This window comes from Barbatula barbatula (assembly GCF_947034865.1).
Source record: "Barbatula barbatula genome assembly, chromosome: 21".
Taxonomy (NCBI): Eukaryota; Metazoa; Chordata; class Actinopteri; order Cypriniformes; family Nemacheilidae; genus Barbatula; species Barbatula barbatula.
This window is the reverse complement of record NC_136784.1, coordinates 13,082,325-13,099,469: the sequence shown is the minus strand read 5'-3', so window position 1 is coordinate 13,099,469 and position 17,145 is coordinate 13,082,325. Positions and strand designations below refer to the sequence as shown.

General features: G+C 40.9%; 1 protein-coding gene across 2 annotated transcripts in view; it reads right to left on the bottom strand.

Annotated features, from left to right (window-relative positions):
* Window positions 1-17,145, bottom strand: part of trit1 (tRNA isopentenyltransferase 1) — a 37,116-nt gene that overhangs the window by 12,251 nt on the left and 7,720 nt on the right. Inside the window, exons 2-7 of one of the 2 annotated variants that reach the window (XM_079484270.1) lie at window positions 10,736-10,875; window positions 7,492-7,591; window positions 6,338-6,492; window positions 4,299-4,441; window positions 4,096-4,207; window positions 986-1,098 (exon numbers count right to left, since the gene is read on the bottom strand). In XM_079484270.1, coding sequence (XP_079340396.1) covers window positions 986-1,098; window positions 4,096-4,207; window positions 4,299-4,441; window positions 6,338-6,492; window positions 7,492-7,591; window positions 10,736-10,875 — 763 coding nt within the window. The remainder of the gene's footprint in view (window positions 1-985; window positions 1,099-4,095; window positions 4,208-4,298; window positions 4,442-6,337; window positions 6,493-7,491; window positions 7,592-10,735; window positions 10,876-17,145) is intronic. The other variant, XM_079484271.1, reaches the window with a different exon arrangement.

Sequence of the window (17,145 nt, the reverse complement as noted above, 5' to 3'; positions counted from 1 at the left end):
ATTCATATTCTTGACTGCTCCCCCTGTCATGCATAAGGCATCGGAAATGTCCTTTTGGGCAATTATACTGTGCTGAAATAGTGGGATTATAACACCTTTGAATTGGCATGCAGCTGTAAGTAATGGCACGCCAATTTAAATGCTGTTTATGACAAAAGCAAAATGTGAGTAAACACTCTTACATGTGAAACTGCAGGCTTTTTAGAAATAATCACAATTATTTACAAGTTAGAAATATTCTTGTTTTATACCAGGCCTGGTACTAGGCTGTCAGACTTGAGAGCAATCAGATATTCTGATTGGGCTACAATATTTCAAGTAATACGTTCATATTTTAAACATTTTCTGCGATTAAAATGACAGATCATTATTGAATAGTTAACATAAATTATAACTATTTTATGGTAGTATTTTTTATTGTCAACTAGACATTTTTGGAGAGGCCGAAGGAAAATCTGGGGGAATGCCCACCTAAACCCACCCCTTGTGTTATACTAACCTTTTATCTATTCCTGTTTGGGTAATAATCATATTAAATAATCACACGTAACACTTTTCAAAGGGACACAAATTGCCCAAACAATAAGTATCATCCACATGAAGCTGTTCACTCAAGAAAATCCAGGAGGGTGCATCCAAACACATAAATATTAAATGTGTTAAATTCATCAGTTTGAAAACACATCAACTGAACAGGATCTGGGGTCATTCAAGCTCTGGTTTGTCTGTCGGTCACAAAAAGATTGAGTAAAAAAACTGACCCTGGAGAAAAGCACACGGCACTGTTAGACATGACATTGTGAGAATGTTTAGAGACTGAGATATCCTCTTTTCTTTTAGTAAGGGTTCAGTAAATTTTCGTAACTGTTCTCACGCAGAGCAATTTCAAGAGCACTCAAAAACACTCTCCATTCTGAAGGACTATACTGAAAACAACAAACGAGCATATAGCAGCGGCTAAATGAAAGGTTTGCTGGATCCTTACCCTTGATCTTCAGTTTCTCATGTTCTTCCTCACTGATGTCTTTACTCGCGGTCAGATACTCGTGAAACTCTTTAAAGCCGATCGACTGGAATATGCCATGCTGATAGTCCTGGCTACAACACACAAACCAGACAAACCATATTGCTTATTTTCACAAAACGAACGTTTTTATTCCTTTATTTTTGGTTAAAATATGCTTAAAAATAACATTTTATATCATGACCTAATGTTTTGTAATCCGGAAAGGTAAAACGGAATATCCAACTTTTCTCCGGATACAACATTTGTATGGAAATGGGGTCAACGGGTGCATCAGTACACCAGCCCTGGGGCAAAAAGCGAGTCGTAATACAGCTCAGATGAACAGAAAGAGATCAAGCAGTCACAGGGACACAGACAGCACAGACGGGACAAGGGGTGTCTATTGACAGGCAAGAGATAGAGCGGGAGAGCAAGACAGAAAGCGGAAAGGAGAGACAGCCAGAGTCTGACCTTGCCGCCTTGCGACAGCTCCTTGTGTAAGGTGAGAAGCTGAGCGGAAGGGCAGCAGATGCAGACAAAAAGGAGGGAAAAAGGATGACGTGGGGGAGAAAAGTGCTTGGGTGGCGAGATTGTGGTGGAAGACTGTCTGAGAGGGATGTGGGGGTGCGATCGGAGGGACGGAGAGCTGGGCAGTCGGCCACAAGTTCATCAATCAAGCAGATGCCCCACCCTAGACACTGCTGTGTCATCAACATCCACAGACACAGACGCAGTGCAGCTCATCCACCAATATTCCAGCACAACTGAGCATGTGACAGCACTGATCAATAATTCATCACACGATCAAAGGCGTAAATACAGGACAGAGCAAAAAAGCATCACGTGATAAGATCTGAATATAACACATTTTCAAATAACGATAATATTTCCCGTTCAGCATCAAGTGTTAGTATTTAGTTTATAAAAAGGCCACTCGGATATAAAGCCGGCCTTTAAATATGCAATGTGAGAAATTAGGGTGAATCTATTCACAGAAATGCAATATAATATACATAAATGTCATGCTATTATTATCTTAGAATGAGCTATTACACCCGGGTCCCCTTAAGGCAAAAGTATGTAAAGATGCCCTCATCATCAGTAGGGTCCGCGGTTGTTCGCATATCCCATAAGCTTGCAGGCCATTTTTGGCCGCGTGTTTCGGTGGAATGAGCTGTTGGTTGTAATTCGCAATCTCACCACTAAAGTTCACACTCAGGACCTTTAACATAGTCAAATGGCTCATGTGGACGAAATCGAAATACTGTATTGTAATTGTATTTAAAGGTGTCCTGAACTGGCCGTTTTTATTATTTTATACTGTTGTCTGAGGTCTACTTATGAAGTTTGCATGCTTTTTACATTCGAAAACATCAAAATCAATAAGCAATAGGCTGTTTTCAACCCGGGTTTTGAGTCCAGCTCGACGAACGCTCTGTTTAATGGGCGTGCCGCATTGAAGACTTGGAAGTAATGGAAGCTATGATTGGATAGCAGTTTGCGTAGTAAACTTAGTACGAGCCTTCTGTAAATTTGGTTAGACAGCTAACGTTTACATATCAAGCGATCTCTAACAAAGCAATAGTGACTCATAGTGCAAATATGTTTTACTCACATAAGATTGCTGCACCATTCCTGTCGGATCCAATATTGAGTGCACAGCACTGCTTGAAATTTTTTGTATCTCCGCAAATCCAGAGCTGGAACGTCCTTAGAAATGCGTGGTTACAGTTTATTTTTTATGTCGGAATCCAAAGGATGTTTATGCAGTGACTGTTCTTCCACAACCAGGCACAGCACAAAATTTTGCGATCTTTCTAACGGCATTTTTATTGCTTGATCGCTCTATCTGGTTCCGCGCCACTTGTGTTACTTCAGTACTGTAATTTGCGAACCAGTGGGCGGGTTTAGAGAAGTAGTCTTTGATATTCTTCTGTGGAGGCGGTGTTCAATCTAACTTTGATAGGTGCGTTCCAGGACCTGGCGTTCGCTGAGCCTGTGTTGTCATTTCAGAAACAAGGGCGATTTCAGTTCTGACACTTAAAGGATGTTCGCTTGAATACGACTACCGCTTACATAACAAAAGCTCGGGTTAAAGGTGATGTCTTAATTCATCGGCCCTTTAATATGTTTGAATTTCTATACATTTTATTAATATTAAGCCACGTTTAGCTGCCCATGATTAAAGCAATGTCATGTACGTACCTTTTCACAAGTTCAGGTCTGTTTACATGCTACTAAATAGCCACGTAACACACAATAATTGTTTATTTAGTTGCACCAATTTTCTGAATGTCTCGTATTAACAAATACAATTGCATTTGTTTTATATCGGCCCATTATCGTGTTTTCTTAACATTATCAACCGAAAAAGCAATATATGGGTATAGTGCTTTCTTATTATCGGCATTGGCCATTTAAACCACTTATCGGTCAACTACAACGAAAGAGTGAGGCAAACCTTTCTTAATATTATGTAGAGTTGTTAAAAGATAAAACAATATTAACTTTATATTTTAGATCATTTCAAAATGAGAAAGTGTTTTTAAAGTTGTAAGACGAAGCCCAAAGCTCAACCTAACATAAGTAGTCCCAGTCGCATTAAATGTTAATGGCCCAACTTCCCATCAATCTCCTGCAAATTCAAAACAAACCACGTGCAAATGTAACTGAATGCACTCTGATGTTAATTAAAACATTCATGACTCATTCGACTGGCTCAGTCATTCTGACTAATCCAGCTGTCATTAACATCTGTAATCGGAGTCACTTCAGGATGTCGTCCATTATTACATTACAGAAAGAGTCATCAAAGATAAATATGGAGCCGTTGTTTGTGGTTTCAAGAATCCCTTCCAGTCAAGGTTGACACCCTTTTAAAACCTTCAAAGTCAGACCTGCTAAAACCTCCATAAACTGACATCCACCTCACCACCAATGAAAAGATTGCTTGGGAATGAACCTGCTGTAACATGTCGACTAAAAAAAGTCTGGTGTGCAGAACAGGTTCAGCCTGCAAAACTTTGCTTTCTTGTATTTCTCTGCCAGCTGTGTTGTTATTGTGTCAGATGGCTAGAACTAAAATCTACCTGTTGTCTTGAATCTTCTTCTCATTGAAGCGCTGGTGAAAATCTCTGAGCTCATCAATCAGCCCAAGAGACAGCATCTCATCCACACGCTTGTCCAGCCTTTCATCCAGAGCTGCAGAAGAGAGAAGATTGAAGAAATTAACATCTGAATTATACCAAAGTCATGTTCAGATCAATCTGTGACGACTGGTGGATTTTCATACCATCTATGTTTGAATGCAACCAGAAGATGCAGGGATCACGAAACCGCAGCGGACCCCCGAGGCAATCCCCGCCATCCTGTCCTCGCTGCTCCTCCAAAAGCTGACTGTGTGGAACTCCGCTCTTCATGTAGACCTGCAGACTCCTGTCAATCAAACAGCGAATAATCAGTTTCACAGCCAAGATATTTAATGACTCAAGGCATTTCACATAACAACGCATATTTCAGATTGCATAATTCAGAGCATTGGCATTTCTGTGTGAGAACGCCTTCTGGATTTCGGATGACGCTGCATTTAACAATACTTAACTGACAAGCTGCGCATAAACAATATATATAGACACTGCTCAAAAAAAATTAAGGGAACACGTAAGCAACACATCCTAGATCTGAATTAATGAAATAGTCTTATTAAAAACTGTTCTTTACATAGTTGAATGTGGTGACAACAAAATCACACAAATATTATCAATGAAAATCTAATTTATTAACCCATGGAGGTCTGGATTTGGAGTCACACTCAAAATTGAAGTGGAAAAACACACTACAGGCTGATCCAACTTTGATGAGGCTCAGTAGTGTGTGTGGCCTCCACGTGCCTGTATGACCTCCCTACAAAGCCTGGGCATGCTCCTGATGAGGTGGCGGACGGTCTCCTGAGGGATCTCCTCCCAGACCTGAACTTTAACATCCGCCAACTCCTGGACAGTCTGTGGTGCAATGTGGCGTTGGTGGATGGAGCGAGAAATGATGTCCCAGATGTGCTCAATTGGACTCAGGGCTGCGGAACGGGCGGGCCAGTCAATAGCATCAATGCCTTCATCTTGCGGTAACTGCTGACACACTTCAGCCACATGAGGTCTAGCATTGTCTTGCATTAGAAGGAACCCAGGGCCAACCGCATCGGCATATGGTCTCACAAATGGTCTGAGGATACCCACTGCAACTGCCACTGCATCTACGGACTGTCACATGTGCTCAGTGTGAACCTGCTTTCATCTCTGAAGAGCACAGGGCGCCAGTGGCGAATTTGCCAATCTTGGTGTTCTCTGGCAAATGCCAAACGTCCTGCCTGGTGTTGGGCTGTAAGCACAACCCCCACCTGTGGACGTGGGGCCATCATACCACCCTTATGGAGTCTGTTTGAGCAGACACATGCACATTTGTGGCCTGCTGGAGGTAATTTTGCAGGGCTCTGGCAGTGCTCCTCCTTGCACAAAAGCGGAGGTAGCGGTCCTGCTGCTGGGATGTTGCCCTCCTACGGCCTCCTCCATGTCTCCTGTTGTACTGGCCTGTCTCCTGGTTGCGCCTCCATGCTCTGGACACTAAGCTGACAGACACAGCAAACGTTCTTGCCACAGCTCGCATTGATGTGCCTCCTAGATGAGCTGCACTACCTGAGCCACTTGTGTGGGTTGTAGACTCAAGTCTCATGCTACCACTAGAGTGAAAGCACCGCCAGCATTCAAAAGTGACCAAAACTTCAGCCAGAAAGCATAGGAACTGAGAAGTGGTCTGTGGTCCCCACCTGCAGAACCACTCCTTTATTTGGAGGGTCTTGCTAAGTGCCTATAATTTCCAACTGTTGTCTATTCCATTTGCACAACAGCATGTGAAATTGATTGTCAATCAGTGCATATATATATATATATATATATATATATATATGCAGCCTACCGCCATTTGATGTGCTGTTTCTTTTCGATTAATCGTGCGGCCCCACTTTGGATAACGGTAAATTTAAAGCGCAAGCCTTTTCAAAATGTGAACTATAATATTTATTTCACAACATTAAACACAAGCAGCGATTTTGCAGACACAGCAGCGTTCAATCAGCCAAGTACGAGTAAAAGATGCAGCAACAAAAGACAAAGTTAAGACCACCAGAGACCCTAAGAATACAAGACCGAGACCTGCTGGTATTAAATCAAACTGTCCTTTGAAAGTCATTTTATGAAACATGTTTATTACAATTTCATCTCTTTTGCAAGTGTATTCAATCACCATTCTCATGTTGTTTGGTATTATAGTAGTAACTACCTCGCAATCTTGCGGGCATCGTGAGGGTGTAATAAGGCTGCCATGTCAGGGTCCACTTCCTTCAGCCGTCTGTGAAGTTCAGGACCGCCCAATTTCTCAAGCTCCTCCCTTGATTCAGAAGCCCCATCCCTTTCTGACTCTGTGTCACTGCCCTGCTGAAGGCCAGACAGAGGTGAACTCGTTTGGGTTATTTCTGCTAGGGCTGGGCAATTTATCGATTTAATCGACTTGCTCGAATGTTTAGTTTACATCGATTTGTTTGAATGAAAATCTGGTTTCTCTTAAACATCCGCGATGAAGCTCCCTTTCTGGGCTCACGTAGTTCACATAGAAATTTTCAATTATATAACTTAAAATTCAGTTCCATTTATAGCCATATTGTTAACTGCTTGAATGTATGACTGTCCGTTTCTTCATGTTATGCGAGAGAATAATGTTATGCGCAGCATATTTCCCCTGCAACTGTACGTACAATAAATTGGTGAGCGCAGGGATGCACTGAAGTTTCTGCTGATGAAAATGGCATTATCTATATTAAAGTCCAAAAATGTCTGGCGCTCACTCTCACTCTCACTCCACCATCAAGACGATAATGTCAACCTGTCATAACAACGAATAAAAACTAATGAATGCAACAGGAAAATCTTGAAAGCCAGCGAAAGGAAAATTACACGAATGCTGTGTGCTATGACCGACCTAACGCACACGTGTTGTAAAACGGAGCTCAAAACATGTGAACGCCAAGACTATCTAGATGTAGTTCTCTAGCCCATGTCCTGAAGCGCATTTCAAGGCCTTTACATGTATAGACCCACTGCCACAAAGCCTGTTTTAATTAAAATGATAGTGTACCATATATGATTTTTAAAGCATTATTTAAATCGTAAATATGATCTTTTTTAGGCCATATCGCCCAGCCCTCACTTCTGCCTACAGACTTAGAGAAAGACACTAATAATGGGTTATATTTCACCAAAGATGTATGTGAACAGGTCCAGTTTACCCATGAAGGAAATCTGATTTAATGCTTTCGCTCCTCTGTCAGATGTCTTCTGTTAATGATCATAACTCATACATGGTTGAGAAAACTGGATGTGTGCAAAAATATTAAAGATGTCATTCCCAAATAAAGAAGATCGATAATTCATATTTACCCCAGAGTCGATGAGAATTTTCCATAAAATTGACTCAATGTAGTAGTTCGTGCCTCCGACGATGATGGGAAGTTTTTTCCGACGATGCATGTCCTCTATGTTTCACATTAAGGAACGCAAGACACCGTAAAATTGTAAAAACTCACAATATTTATTTATGGAATATTGCAATGTTTAATGTAAATTATCACTTTTTATGTGCCCAGCCCTCACTATCTTTTATCGGAAACCGATAAAACCTTTTCCAACTCAAACATCTCTTCAAACATCATCTCCTTTCTGTATTATGCATGCTTTGGCACAGGAGTATATTGACTTGTTCTATAGCCAGACTTCCAATAATTCAATAAATTCCTGAAGAACAAAAAGTCCCACCCATTTTTTCCCTCACTCCCAAAGCTATACGCCAGACAATATTGAAAAATATACTAATGCAACATCCATTTCACGTTGGCTTTAAAACAATCAGACTGAATGATTGTCTAAAATGAGCATTTAATGACCTCACAGTTATAATCATTGCTAAATTATGTATGATAATTCATACATGTGCTGTCACATTAGTTTAGATAGGGCAGACTGCAGTAGCGTGCACTGCTACCATAGCTTTCAAACAAACGCAATATCATATTCTCAGACGTATAGACGTAGACATTAGAGTCTACATTAGCACTAATGCAGATAGTAATGTGATGTCATAAATCCAGACCTGGTGCCATGAGAGGACATCTGGTTCTGTTGGGATGTAAAAAAACGTCTAATAAAGAGCATTTGATGTTGCCTCCCTGGAACATTTATATAACGGCTTCAATACAAGGTGCATCAGGGTTGGCTTTGACTCAAGATGAACACGCCCAGGTCAAGTTTCACCCCAAAATCAAAACAATAAACATTTGACAAGCAAGAAATAACACTTATTTTTAGATAAAACGATTTTTGACAGTATTTGACAATGTGATGGTTTATCATGTTTGATAAGCTGTGTAAATTTTTATTTTCATTACGTCAAGAATGGTAATGTTCAATTACATTAAAAGTGTATCATTATTTTAAAATATATTTTATATATGCATTATATCGAGAAGGCAGGGAGGGATGTGCAGACAATAAATAATTCCAAAATAATAATAAATCCAAATTAAAAAGGTAATACAATTTATTATTTCACTTTTGATTTTGGGCAAAATAGAATGTGGAAATGTCATGATTTTTATCCATACACAGTCCGACCACACCCACATCACTTTGTGTTCTCTCTGAGGTGGAGAAACCAATGAAAAGATGAGAGGGAGGCAGATACGGACAGAGATAGTTGCAGGGAGAGGAAGACATGAAGGGTGTGGACAAGATTCTGAGAAAGATAAAGACACAGAAAAACAGCTGAGCATCTTTGATCCATGACGATGTTCTGGTGTAGGGCTGTAGAAATGATGACGGCTGATTATGACCCCTGTTTTTTAATATTGTTAAAAAAACATTACTTTTGTGCAGGATGAATGCATATTCATTCCAGCACATTATTTTAACAATGAAAGTGGATATTGTTACATTAGTGGACTGTTCAGATTCCATTAGTCAACAAAACTGGCACTCCGGTAGTTTTGTGCTACTAGTAATAGAAATCAAACTGTTAATTTTGTAAGTAAAATGCAAATCCATACAAATTCCTCACAGAAAATCTAAATGTTTGCCCTTTTTATCCATTAACAGAGCAGCCTGTACCGTCTTGCCCATGAAGATATCACCACTCTGCAGGATGAAATGATGCTGACTAGAGCGCATCACTCCGCCCCTCATCGTTTCTCATCAGCTCGAGAGTCTGGGGTGAGCAAGTGCACTCATGTCTGGAGGAGTGGTGCTGCAGACATAACGCCCCACCTCATGCACACGCGCACACACACACACAGCATCTCCCTCAGCTATTAATATCCTCCTCATCTCTCGCAAACATCTGCAGCAGACAGGCAAGGAAAATCGAGGACAGTGACGGCTCTCGCTTTCTTTCTACCCGCCTAATGCAGGCATTTCCAGTTATGCCCTTAAATAAAGAGAAAGAGCGTGCCGAAAGCGTCTGTAGGGAGTACAACCCAGCTCCCACTCACAAAATGCCACAGCCGTTCATTTGGCGCGTCAGAAAATGGCAAATTCCACGAAAGCCGAGAAATTAAAATATTGGGATTTGCATTCCTAAGTCATCACACATAAGCCGTGTCACCGATGTCAGGGAGCCGATGGCATTTTAGAAGAACAATTACTCTGAGTGTTCATTAAGAAGATTGAGATCTTAAAAGGCAGACTGATGGCCCCTTAATTTCATCTATACAAAGAAAAAAGATGGCGAAATGAAAGGTATAGAGGGAGCCGTCAAATATACTTGATGGATTCTCCAGCGCTGTGAATTATGGGAAGCTGAGATTGGTCACGTTAATAAGGCCGACTAGAGAGTAAGATCGACTATTGAGTATTTTAAGCGGCTGTGCTTTAAAGGGAATGAATCTGGAGACCAATCAACCATGAGGTGGTTTCAGCATGCTGTGATTTAACATGCTTGCAGTTTAATAGTAACTCTTCGCATGCACTCACAAAAGAAAAAACGTGGAAATGATTAATAGAAAAGTAAACCTAGACAAATAGTGTACTACTCTTTTTTTCACTGTGTTGCTTTCTGTAAAGCCGTTAATGACAACACACACACACCAAGTAATAGCCTTTAAAAAGAATAGTTCACCTAAAAAATTTTTATTTATTTGCTCATCCTCATGTCATTCCAAACCTGTATGACTTTTTTTATGCAGAACACAAAAGAAGATATTTTGAAGAATGTACAATCAACAATGACCCTCGCTGACTTCCATTATATGGATACAAAACCACATTTCTCAAAATATCTTCTTTTGTGTTACACAGTTTTGAATTACATGTGGGTGACAAAATTTCAGAACAAGCCATTCGGAAAACCAACTACTAGTCTATTTTAAAAGTATGTCCTCTTACATTTGGAGAATGAAACCACAAAACATTCTTGCGTGGCCTAAAACTACCTCAAAATGCATGTGGTTTGCACAGATACTTAAAACCCTGAATGCAAGTGTGGCTTTAAGACATGGCTGCTGCCTTACATAAAGACGCACAGGGACGTTTTTGAGGAGACAACAGCAAAAAATGCATTAACAAATTTAATTTGATGTACACCAGTCTGGAACCGAACTTTGAAGTGCAGCTCTGACGCAATATAAAGGATATGAGAGTGAGAGCTTTGTTTCTGAAGTCCACCACCGTGTATCCACTGACCAACGGATCCACAAAGCTGATCATGTGATGGGGACACTGCGCTTGTTCCTCTTCTGTAACCTTATTGGTGATGATATTCAGCCCCTTGTATACCTGCGGTGAGAGACAAACCGGAGCCAATGAGTTATTCCATGAAACAACAAAGCACATAGAAGGTTATGACATGATGCTGACCTCATAAATCCTACGTCTCATGGTTTCGTTCACATAAATGTCTACAATGTTACCATTCAACGCACTTTGCACAATGTCTGAAAATGTTTGCCTTTAAGCACATGTCCAGCTAGAGCTAAATTCAGAGCGGCTTACCGAAAGTCCTCTGCCCTTGCGTTCCGATTTCGTCAAGTTAGGAAGAAACTCTGCTGAATTATTAAGATCCTCTACCCGAGTTCTCCACAGGACATCCCTGCCAGCAAAATCTCAGTGTGGTGAAGAGGGAGCACACACGCGCAGAGACAGGCACTTACCCCATTCTCTTCAGAACACAACAGTAAACACTAATAATAATGTGCGATAAAAACATGCTGAGGACCTCAATAATCGCCTCAGCACTTGGCAAGCGCTGCTCTGTTTTTATATCTGCACGAGTGAAGCGTTTGCTTTTTAGTAGAGCCCGACCGATATATCGGCCGGCCGATATTATCGGCCGATATGAGCTAATGGCATTTAAATCGGCATCGGCGTTTATAACGGCCGATAAAACATGAGAAACAGAGTCTCATGCTTCACTCATGTTATGAAAAACGCTGGCCGCTTCCAGACTCTGGCTCCATTGGCCAGGAGGTTTCTCACTCCTCCACCTTCATCTCTCCCTAGTGAGAGGGTATTCAGCACTGTGGGGGCCATCTATCAAGATAGGAGGAGCTCTCTAACAGGTTCCAAGGCAGAGATGTTGTGCTTCCTGTACTACAACCTGCCACTTCTCAACTGGCAGTACTAAGGAGCACCCTGTTCAAGACATTTTTCAAAACACTGTTCAAATATTAAAGTTCAGAGGTAGACAGAGTAAAAGTCTAAAAGTATAATTTGTAAAAAGTAGTGAAGGAGGAAAACCTCTTGCCTGTGTGTTGTATATATTGAGAACATTCTACATTGTTTTAATTATATTTTGGTATTATTTATTTATTTTATATTTTATATTTATTTATTGTATATGTAGCTATACATTTAACTTATTTTAATTTTATTATGGTTTTGTGGAATATTGAATTTGTTTGGTATAGCTCTTTTACTTTAACTTTAACTTATAATTTATTTACAGTACACACTGTTAAAACCAGCTTCAACTGGAAGTAAATAAAAGTGTTAAATGTTTAAAACCAGACTGTTTTGTGATCATTGAAAAATATATACTTTAGATGTGCAATTGTTTAGTCATTGAGACTGTAATCTAAGGCTTTTTTTTAACATCCCTTCTGGAAAATGGTTTATACAGCCCACATATCTAGAACAGGCAGATATTTTGCTATTGAATGTTGTGTAAGTGCAGTTTATAGGAAATGGGTCTAATATCCAGTTTATTTTCAAAATCAAAATATCGGCTTATAAATCGGCTCTTTTCAAGTTAATATCGGCATCGGCCCCCAAAAATCCATATCGGTCGGGCTCTACTTTTTAGAGCCTGCTCTTTTCAACACAATATCTTGACTTTACAGTTTTTAATTGTGTAGAAGCAAGGAATCTATAACAGCTGTTTTTCGACCGTGAAATAAAGCCAAATGTTAAGCTGGGTTACTATGATTGTTAAAGTGATAGTTCACCCAAAAATGAAAATCCTGTCATCAATTACTCACCTTGGAGTTGTTCCAAATGTGTATAAATGTCTTTGTTCTGATGAACAAGGAGAAAGATATTTGGAATACTGCTTATAACCAAACAGATCTCAACACCCATTTACTACCATGTAGGAAAAAACCAATGGTAGTCAAAAGTTCCCCAGAACCGTTTGCTGTCCTACTGTGGTGAGGAAGGCGGGACGAGAGCCGTGAGGCGGGACCGGTGGTCCCACATACCTCACGGAGGAGAACGGGAGCTCAAGAGGACGAGCGGTAGGACTGATAGAGGACAGTGTCATTTCATACCTGTATAAGATTCCAATGAACACAAAGAAAGATATTTGGAAGAATGTTAGTCATTTTCAGTTACAGGACATCATCAACAACCATACTTGGAATTAAAAGGCTGTCAGAGGTGCCCAAAAACTCTTTGTTTTCCTAAATTCTTCAAAAAGATCTCATTATTCGTTCAACAGAACAAAAAATGTAATATTATTTCCCTACTATGGTAGTGGATGCTGTCCCAGAACTTGTAAATCTCAGGGTTTATTGGAATAAATGTATTCACGTTTGAAACAACCTGAGGGTGAGTAAATGTTGACAGATTTTAATTTCTGGATGAACGATCCCTTTAAGTCTTCCATAGACTGAAGAAGCAGGAATTGTTTTAACAGCAACATAAACATTTATTATTGTGGAACGGTTTTCTACCAAAACTAACAAAAAGCACCAGAAAAGACTGTAGACACATCACGCGCACTCATGGACATTTATGTTGATTATATTTTTCCGCTAAATCTTCGAATATCTTGAACACATTCAACTCCACTTCCAAAGATATGTCTCATATAAATACCTGCAGACACCAAGAGCAGGTAAATAAATTCAAACTTTTTCTGTAACGCTTAAGTAAACGAAAATGCAGCAGTAATAAAGTATTTTAGCTGTCGGTCAGTTTACGGTTTGCTATATGCTGTAGGTTTGTGTTTATAAACCATAATGTTTGTATCTACATATAGCATTTATGATATTAATAGCATGAATAATCAGCAGTTTTCATGTTTTCATGTTTTAATTGGAAAGTATATCTAGAATCAGTTCTTATGCAAAGGCTGTTAGTAACTTTGTAAGTACTCCTGCTCATGATATATTCAATTCAGTTGATACATTTTGTTGTCAGATTTTAAATATTAAAATAGACCACTAGGACTTCACTTCAGCACCAGACCCTACAACACATTTTCTCAGTTACCAGACCTTCTATTTTTCATATAGACTGTGGCTATCAGAATATAAAGAAAATGTCCTGATAAAACATTCGATTGTTTGATTTAACATTATTTAAAAAGTATCGTCCGGACCTCCACCGGAAAAAATATAGAGACCCCACCTCAAAGCCGTTAACCTAGGTTTGAAAATTTTTTTGCAAGGTTTAGCTGCAGGTGATGATCCTTCATCCAAAGCGAGATGTCACTCAGGCATGCCGCGATGCGAGCAGCGACCGTCGGATCGTCCGTTTGAAATGACAAGTAGAGTTGAGTCTCGTCGGCATAGCAGTGATAGGAGAAGCCATGCTTCTGAATGACCGAGCCGAGGGATGTCATGTAAATGGAGAAGAGTAGCGGTCCAAGCACTGAGCCCTGTGGCACCCCCCTGTTGAGCTGTTGGGACGCAGAGACCTCATCTCTCCAGGATACTCTGAATGACCTACCCGACAGGTAGGACTCAAACCATTGCAACGCCATTCCAGAGACACCCATAGCACTGAGAGAAGCCAGGAGGATGTGATGATTGACCGTGTCAAATGCAGCAGACAGATCCAGTAGGATGAGCACAGATGACATCGATGATGCTTTTGCCAGTCTCAGGGCTTCGATGAATGAGAGAAGTGCAGTCTTTGTGGAATGACCGGTCTTGAACCCAGACTGATTGCTGTCTAGGAGGTTGTTTTGCATGAGAAGGAGGAGAGCTGGAACAAATCGCTCCAGGGTCAGGTTGGCGTAGAGAACTGGCTGGTGATGGCAGTAGTTTTCTTTACGAAGAACGATGCAAAATCAGCAGCTGTTAACTCCGATGAAGGTGCGGGAGCAGGCGGACAGAGGAGAGCAGAGAAGGTTTTGAAGAGCGTTCGAGAGTCCGGAGAGTTGCAGATCCTCGAGTGGTAGTAATCTGTTTGTGCAGAGGTGACATCTACAGAGAAAGAAGAGAAGAGATTGGTAGAGAGAGAGGTCTGCAGGGTCTTTTGACTTGCGCCATTTTCTCTCAGCTGACCGGAGGCTGGCGCGATGCTCACGCAGTACATCCGATAACCAGGGAGCCGACGGGGATGCACGGGCTGGTCCAGATGCAAGAGGGCATAGGTTGTCCAAGCAGGATGAAAGCGTGGAACACAGAGTGTCTGTGCCACTGTTGGTATTCAAAAGAGAGAGCTTATCAGAGGGGGGGAGTGCAGAGAAGACAGCAGAGGAAAAACAGGAGGGAGGGACAGACCGCAGGTTGCGCCGGAAGGTGACCATCGGTAAGACATCTGCGGTATCCGGAGCAGTGAGGTCGAGGGTGACGAAGAAGTGATCAGACGAGTGCAGCGAGGTGACCTGAGAGTGATGAGTGGAGCAGTACCTTGTGAAGATCAGATTTAGATGGTTTCCAGACTTGTGGGTTGCTGATGTGGAAACCTGCTCGAGGAGAAATGATGCGGTCAGGTTGACGAAGTCAGCAGCCTGTGGCTTTCCAATGTGGATGTTGAAGACACCTAGTACCACCAGGGGAGTACCATCCTCAGGGAAGGATGAAAGAAGCACATCCAGCTCCTCCAAGAAATGTCCAAGCTGACCTGGAGGACGATATATAACTACAAAATGACTTTTAACAGGGTGGGTGATAGTAACGGCATGAAACTCGAAGGAGCTGTTGTCACACATGTGTGTTAGCTGATTGAATTTCCAGTCTTTGGGGATGAGTAGACCGGTGCCTCCACCCCTTCCTGTGATGCGAGGGCTGTGGGAGAAAGTGTGGTTATGGGAGAGGGCAGCGGGAGTACCAGAGTCCTCTGGTTTGATCCATGTTTCTGTAAGTGCTACAATGGAAAGACCAGAATGTTTAACAAAAGCTGTAATGAAATCAGCTTTGTTCACAGCAGATTGGCAGTTCCACAATCCTATTGGGAAAGTACAAGGGGCAGTTGCTAGCAGTGATACATTGTGAAGATTATTAGCATTGCGTCGCCTTCGGCATGCGGCAGATGATTTACGTGTTGTGATAACAGAAAGGATTTTAAAACACATATTTAAGAGAAGCAGAAAGAAAATAGGGAGAAACATTAAAGATAACAATAAAGGAATAAGTATTAGTGAAAACAAGTAAGACAAAAAGTGCAAGTGTTGATACAAAACAAAAAAAGGTACAAAAGAAGTGCAATACTCAAGTGCCCTGTCGGTGTCCCGGGCTCGGTGGTGTACTCTCTTCGGTCTTCACGCGATGAGGGCTGCACGCGACCGTTGCCGCGGTGGGTAGACGCTTTGTGCATTTGTGTTTTTTAAAGATGATAACAGAAGTTTTATACTTGTGCTACCTGTACAACTGTTTGGCCTGTGCTACAAAACTTCAAACCACTGTGGCACCAGTGATTTATGCAAAAAACTTAATGTACAACCCTGTATTTCCATTTAGATCGTGGATCGAGATTCTTTGTTATGAAGATCGTGATATGCATTTTTTGGGAAGAGACTCGAGACAGTTACATCTATTCTTTAGCAGATGCTTAGCCAAAATGACTTAGACCAAAATGTCAATTAAAGGAATAGTTCAACCAAAAATAAAAATTCTGTCATTATTTACTCACCTTGTGCCATTTCAAACCTGTATGACTATCTTTTCCAGAAAAGATTATATTTTATTTTCAACATGGTGAATCCCATGCAAACAAACAAAATGAGCACGAGGCGTTTAAAAAAAGACAACTTTTACGCCTGCTGTTTTGCGCGTTGGTGTGCACACTCACATTGATGCCCTTTGTTTAGTTACGAGGCATTAAACCTCCTGGTGTGGACAAGCCTTAAGGTAATAAAACATAACGCTTTATTATGTAAGGTCTTTATACACCTCTGAAGACATAGTTATGTATATTATATTGCATATCAGTCGATAGATCCTCAAAAAAAAAATACACATCTGACCATTAGCGGGTCATAAACGTGTGCAGTAGTTCTGTAAAGAATGAGCTAATGTGATTTAGTTTTAGATTAAATATAGCACACCACAGGACATGTCAACTACCCATATCAAAGAACCATTGCGGGATCCTGAGAGATCATCATTTCACAGTGATTCAACCACAATACACTACAACCACAATATACCCTTACTGAAACCTCAACAACAAAGATATCAATTAAAAGAGAGATTTGGGTTCCGGAAAGATACTGTGGGTTGGCAGCACAGAACGTGCATCTTCTATGACCCTCAAACATCTCTCTCGGGGCATCTAAACCACCAGGAGCTCAAAGACACATCCAGGAACAACACACAACAGCAGCGACAGAGCACTAAGGTTTTTACAGACGATACGATCAAGCTCCAGTTACATTAT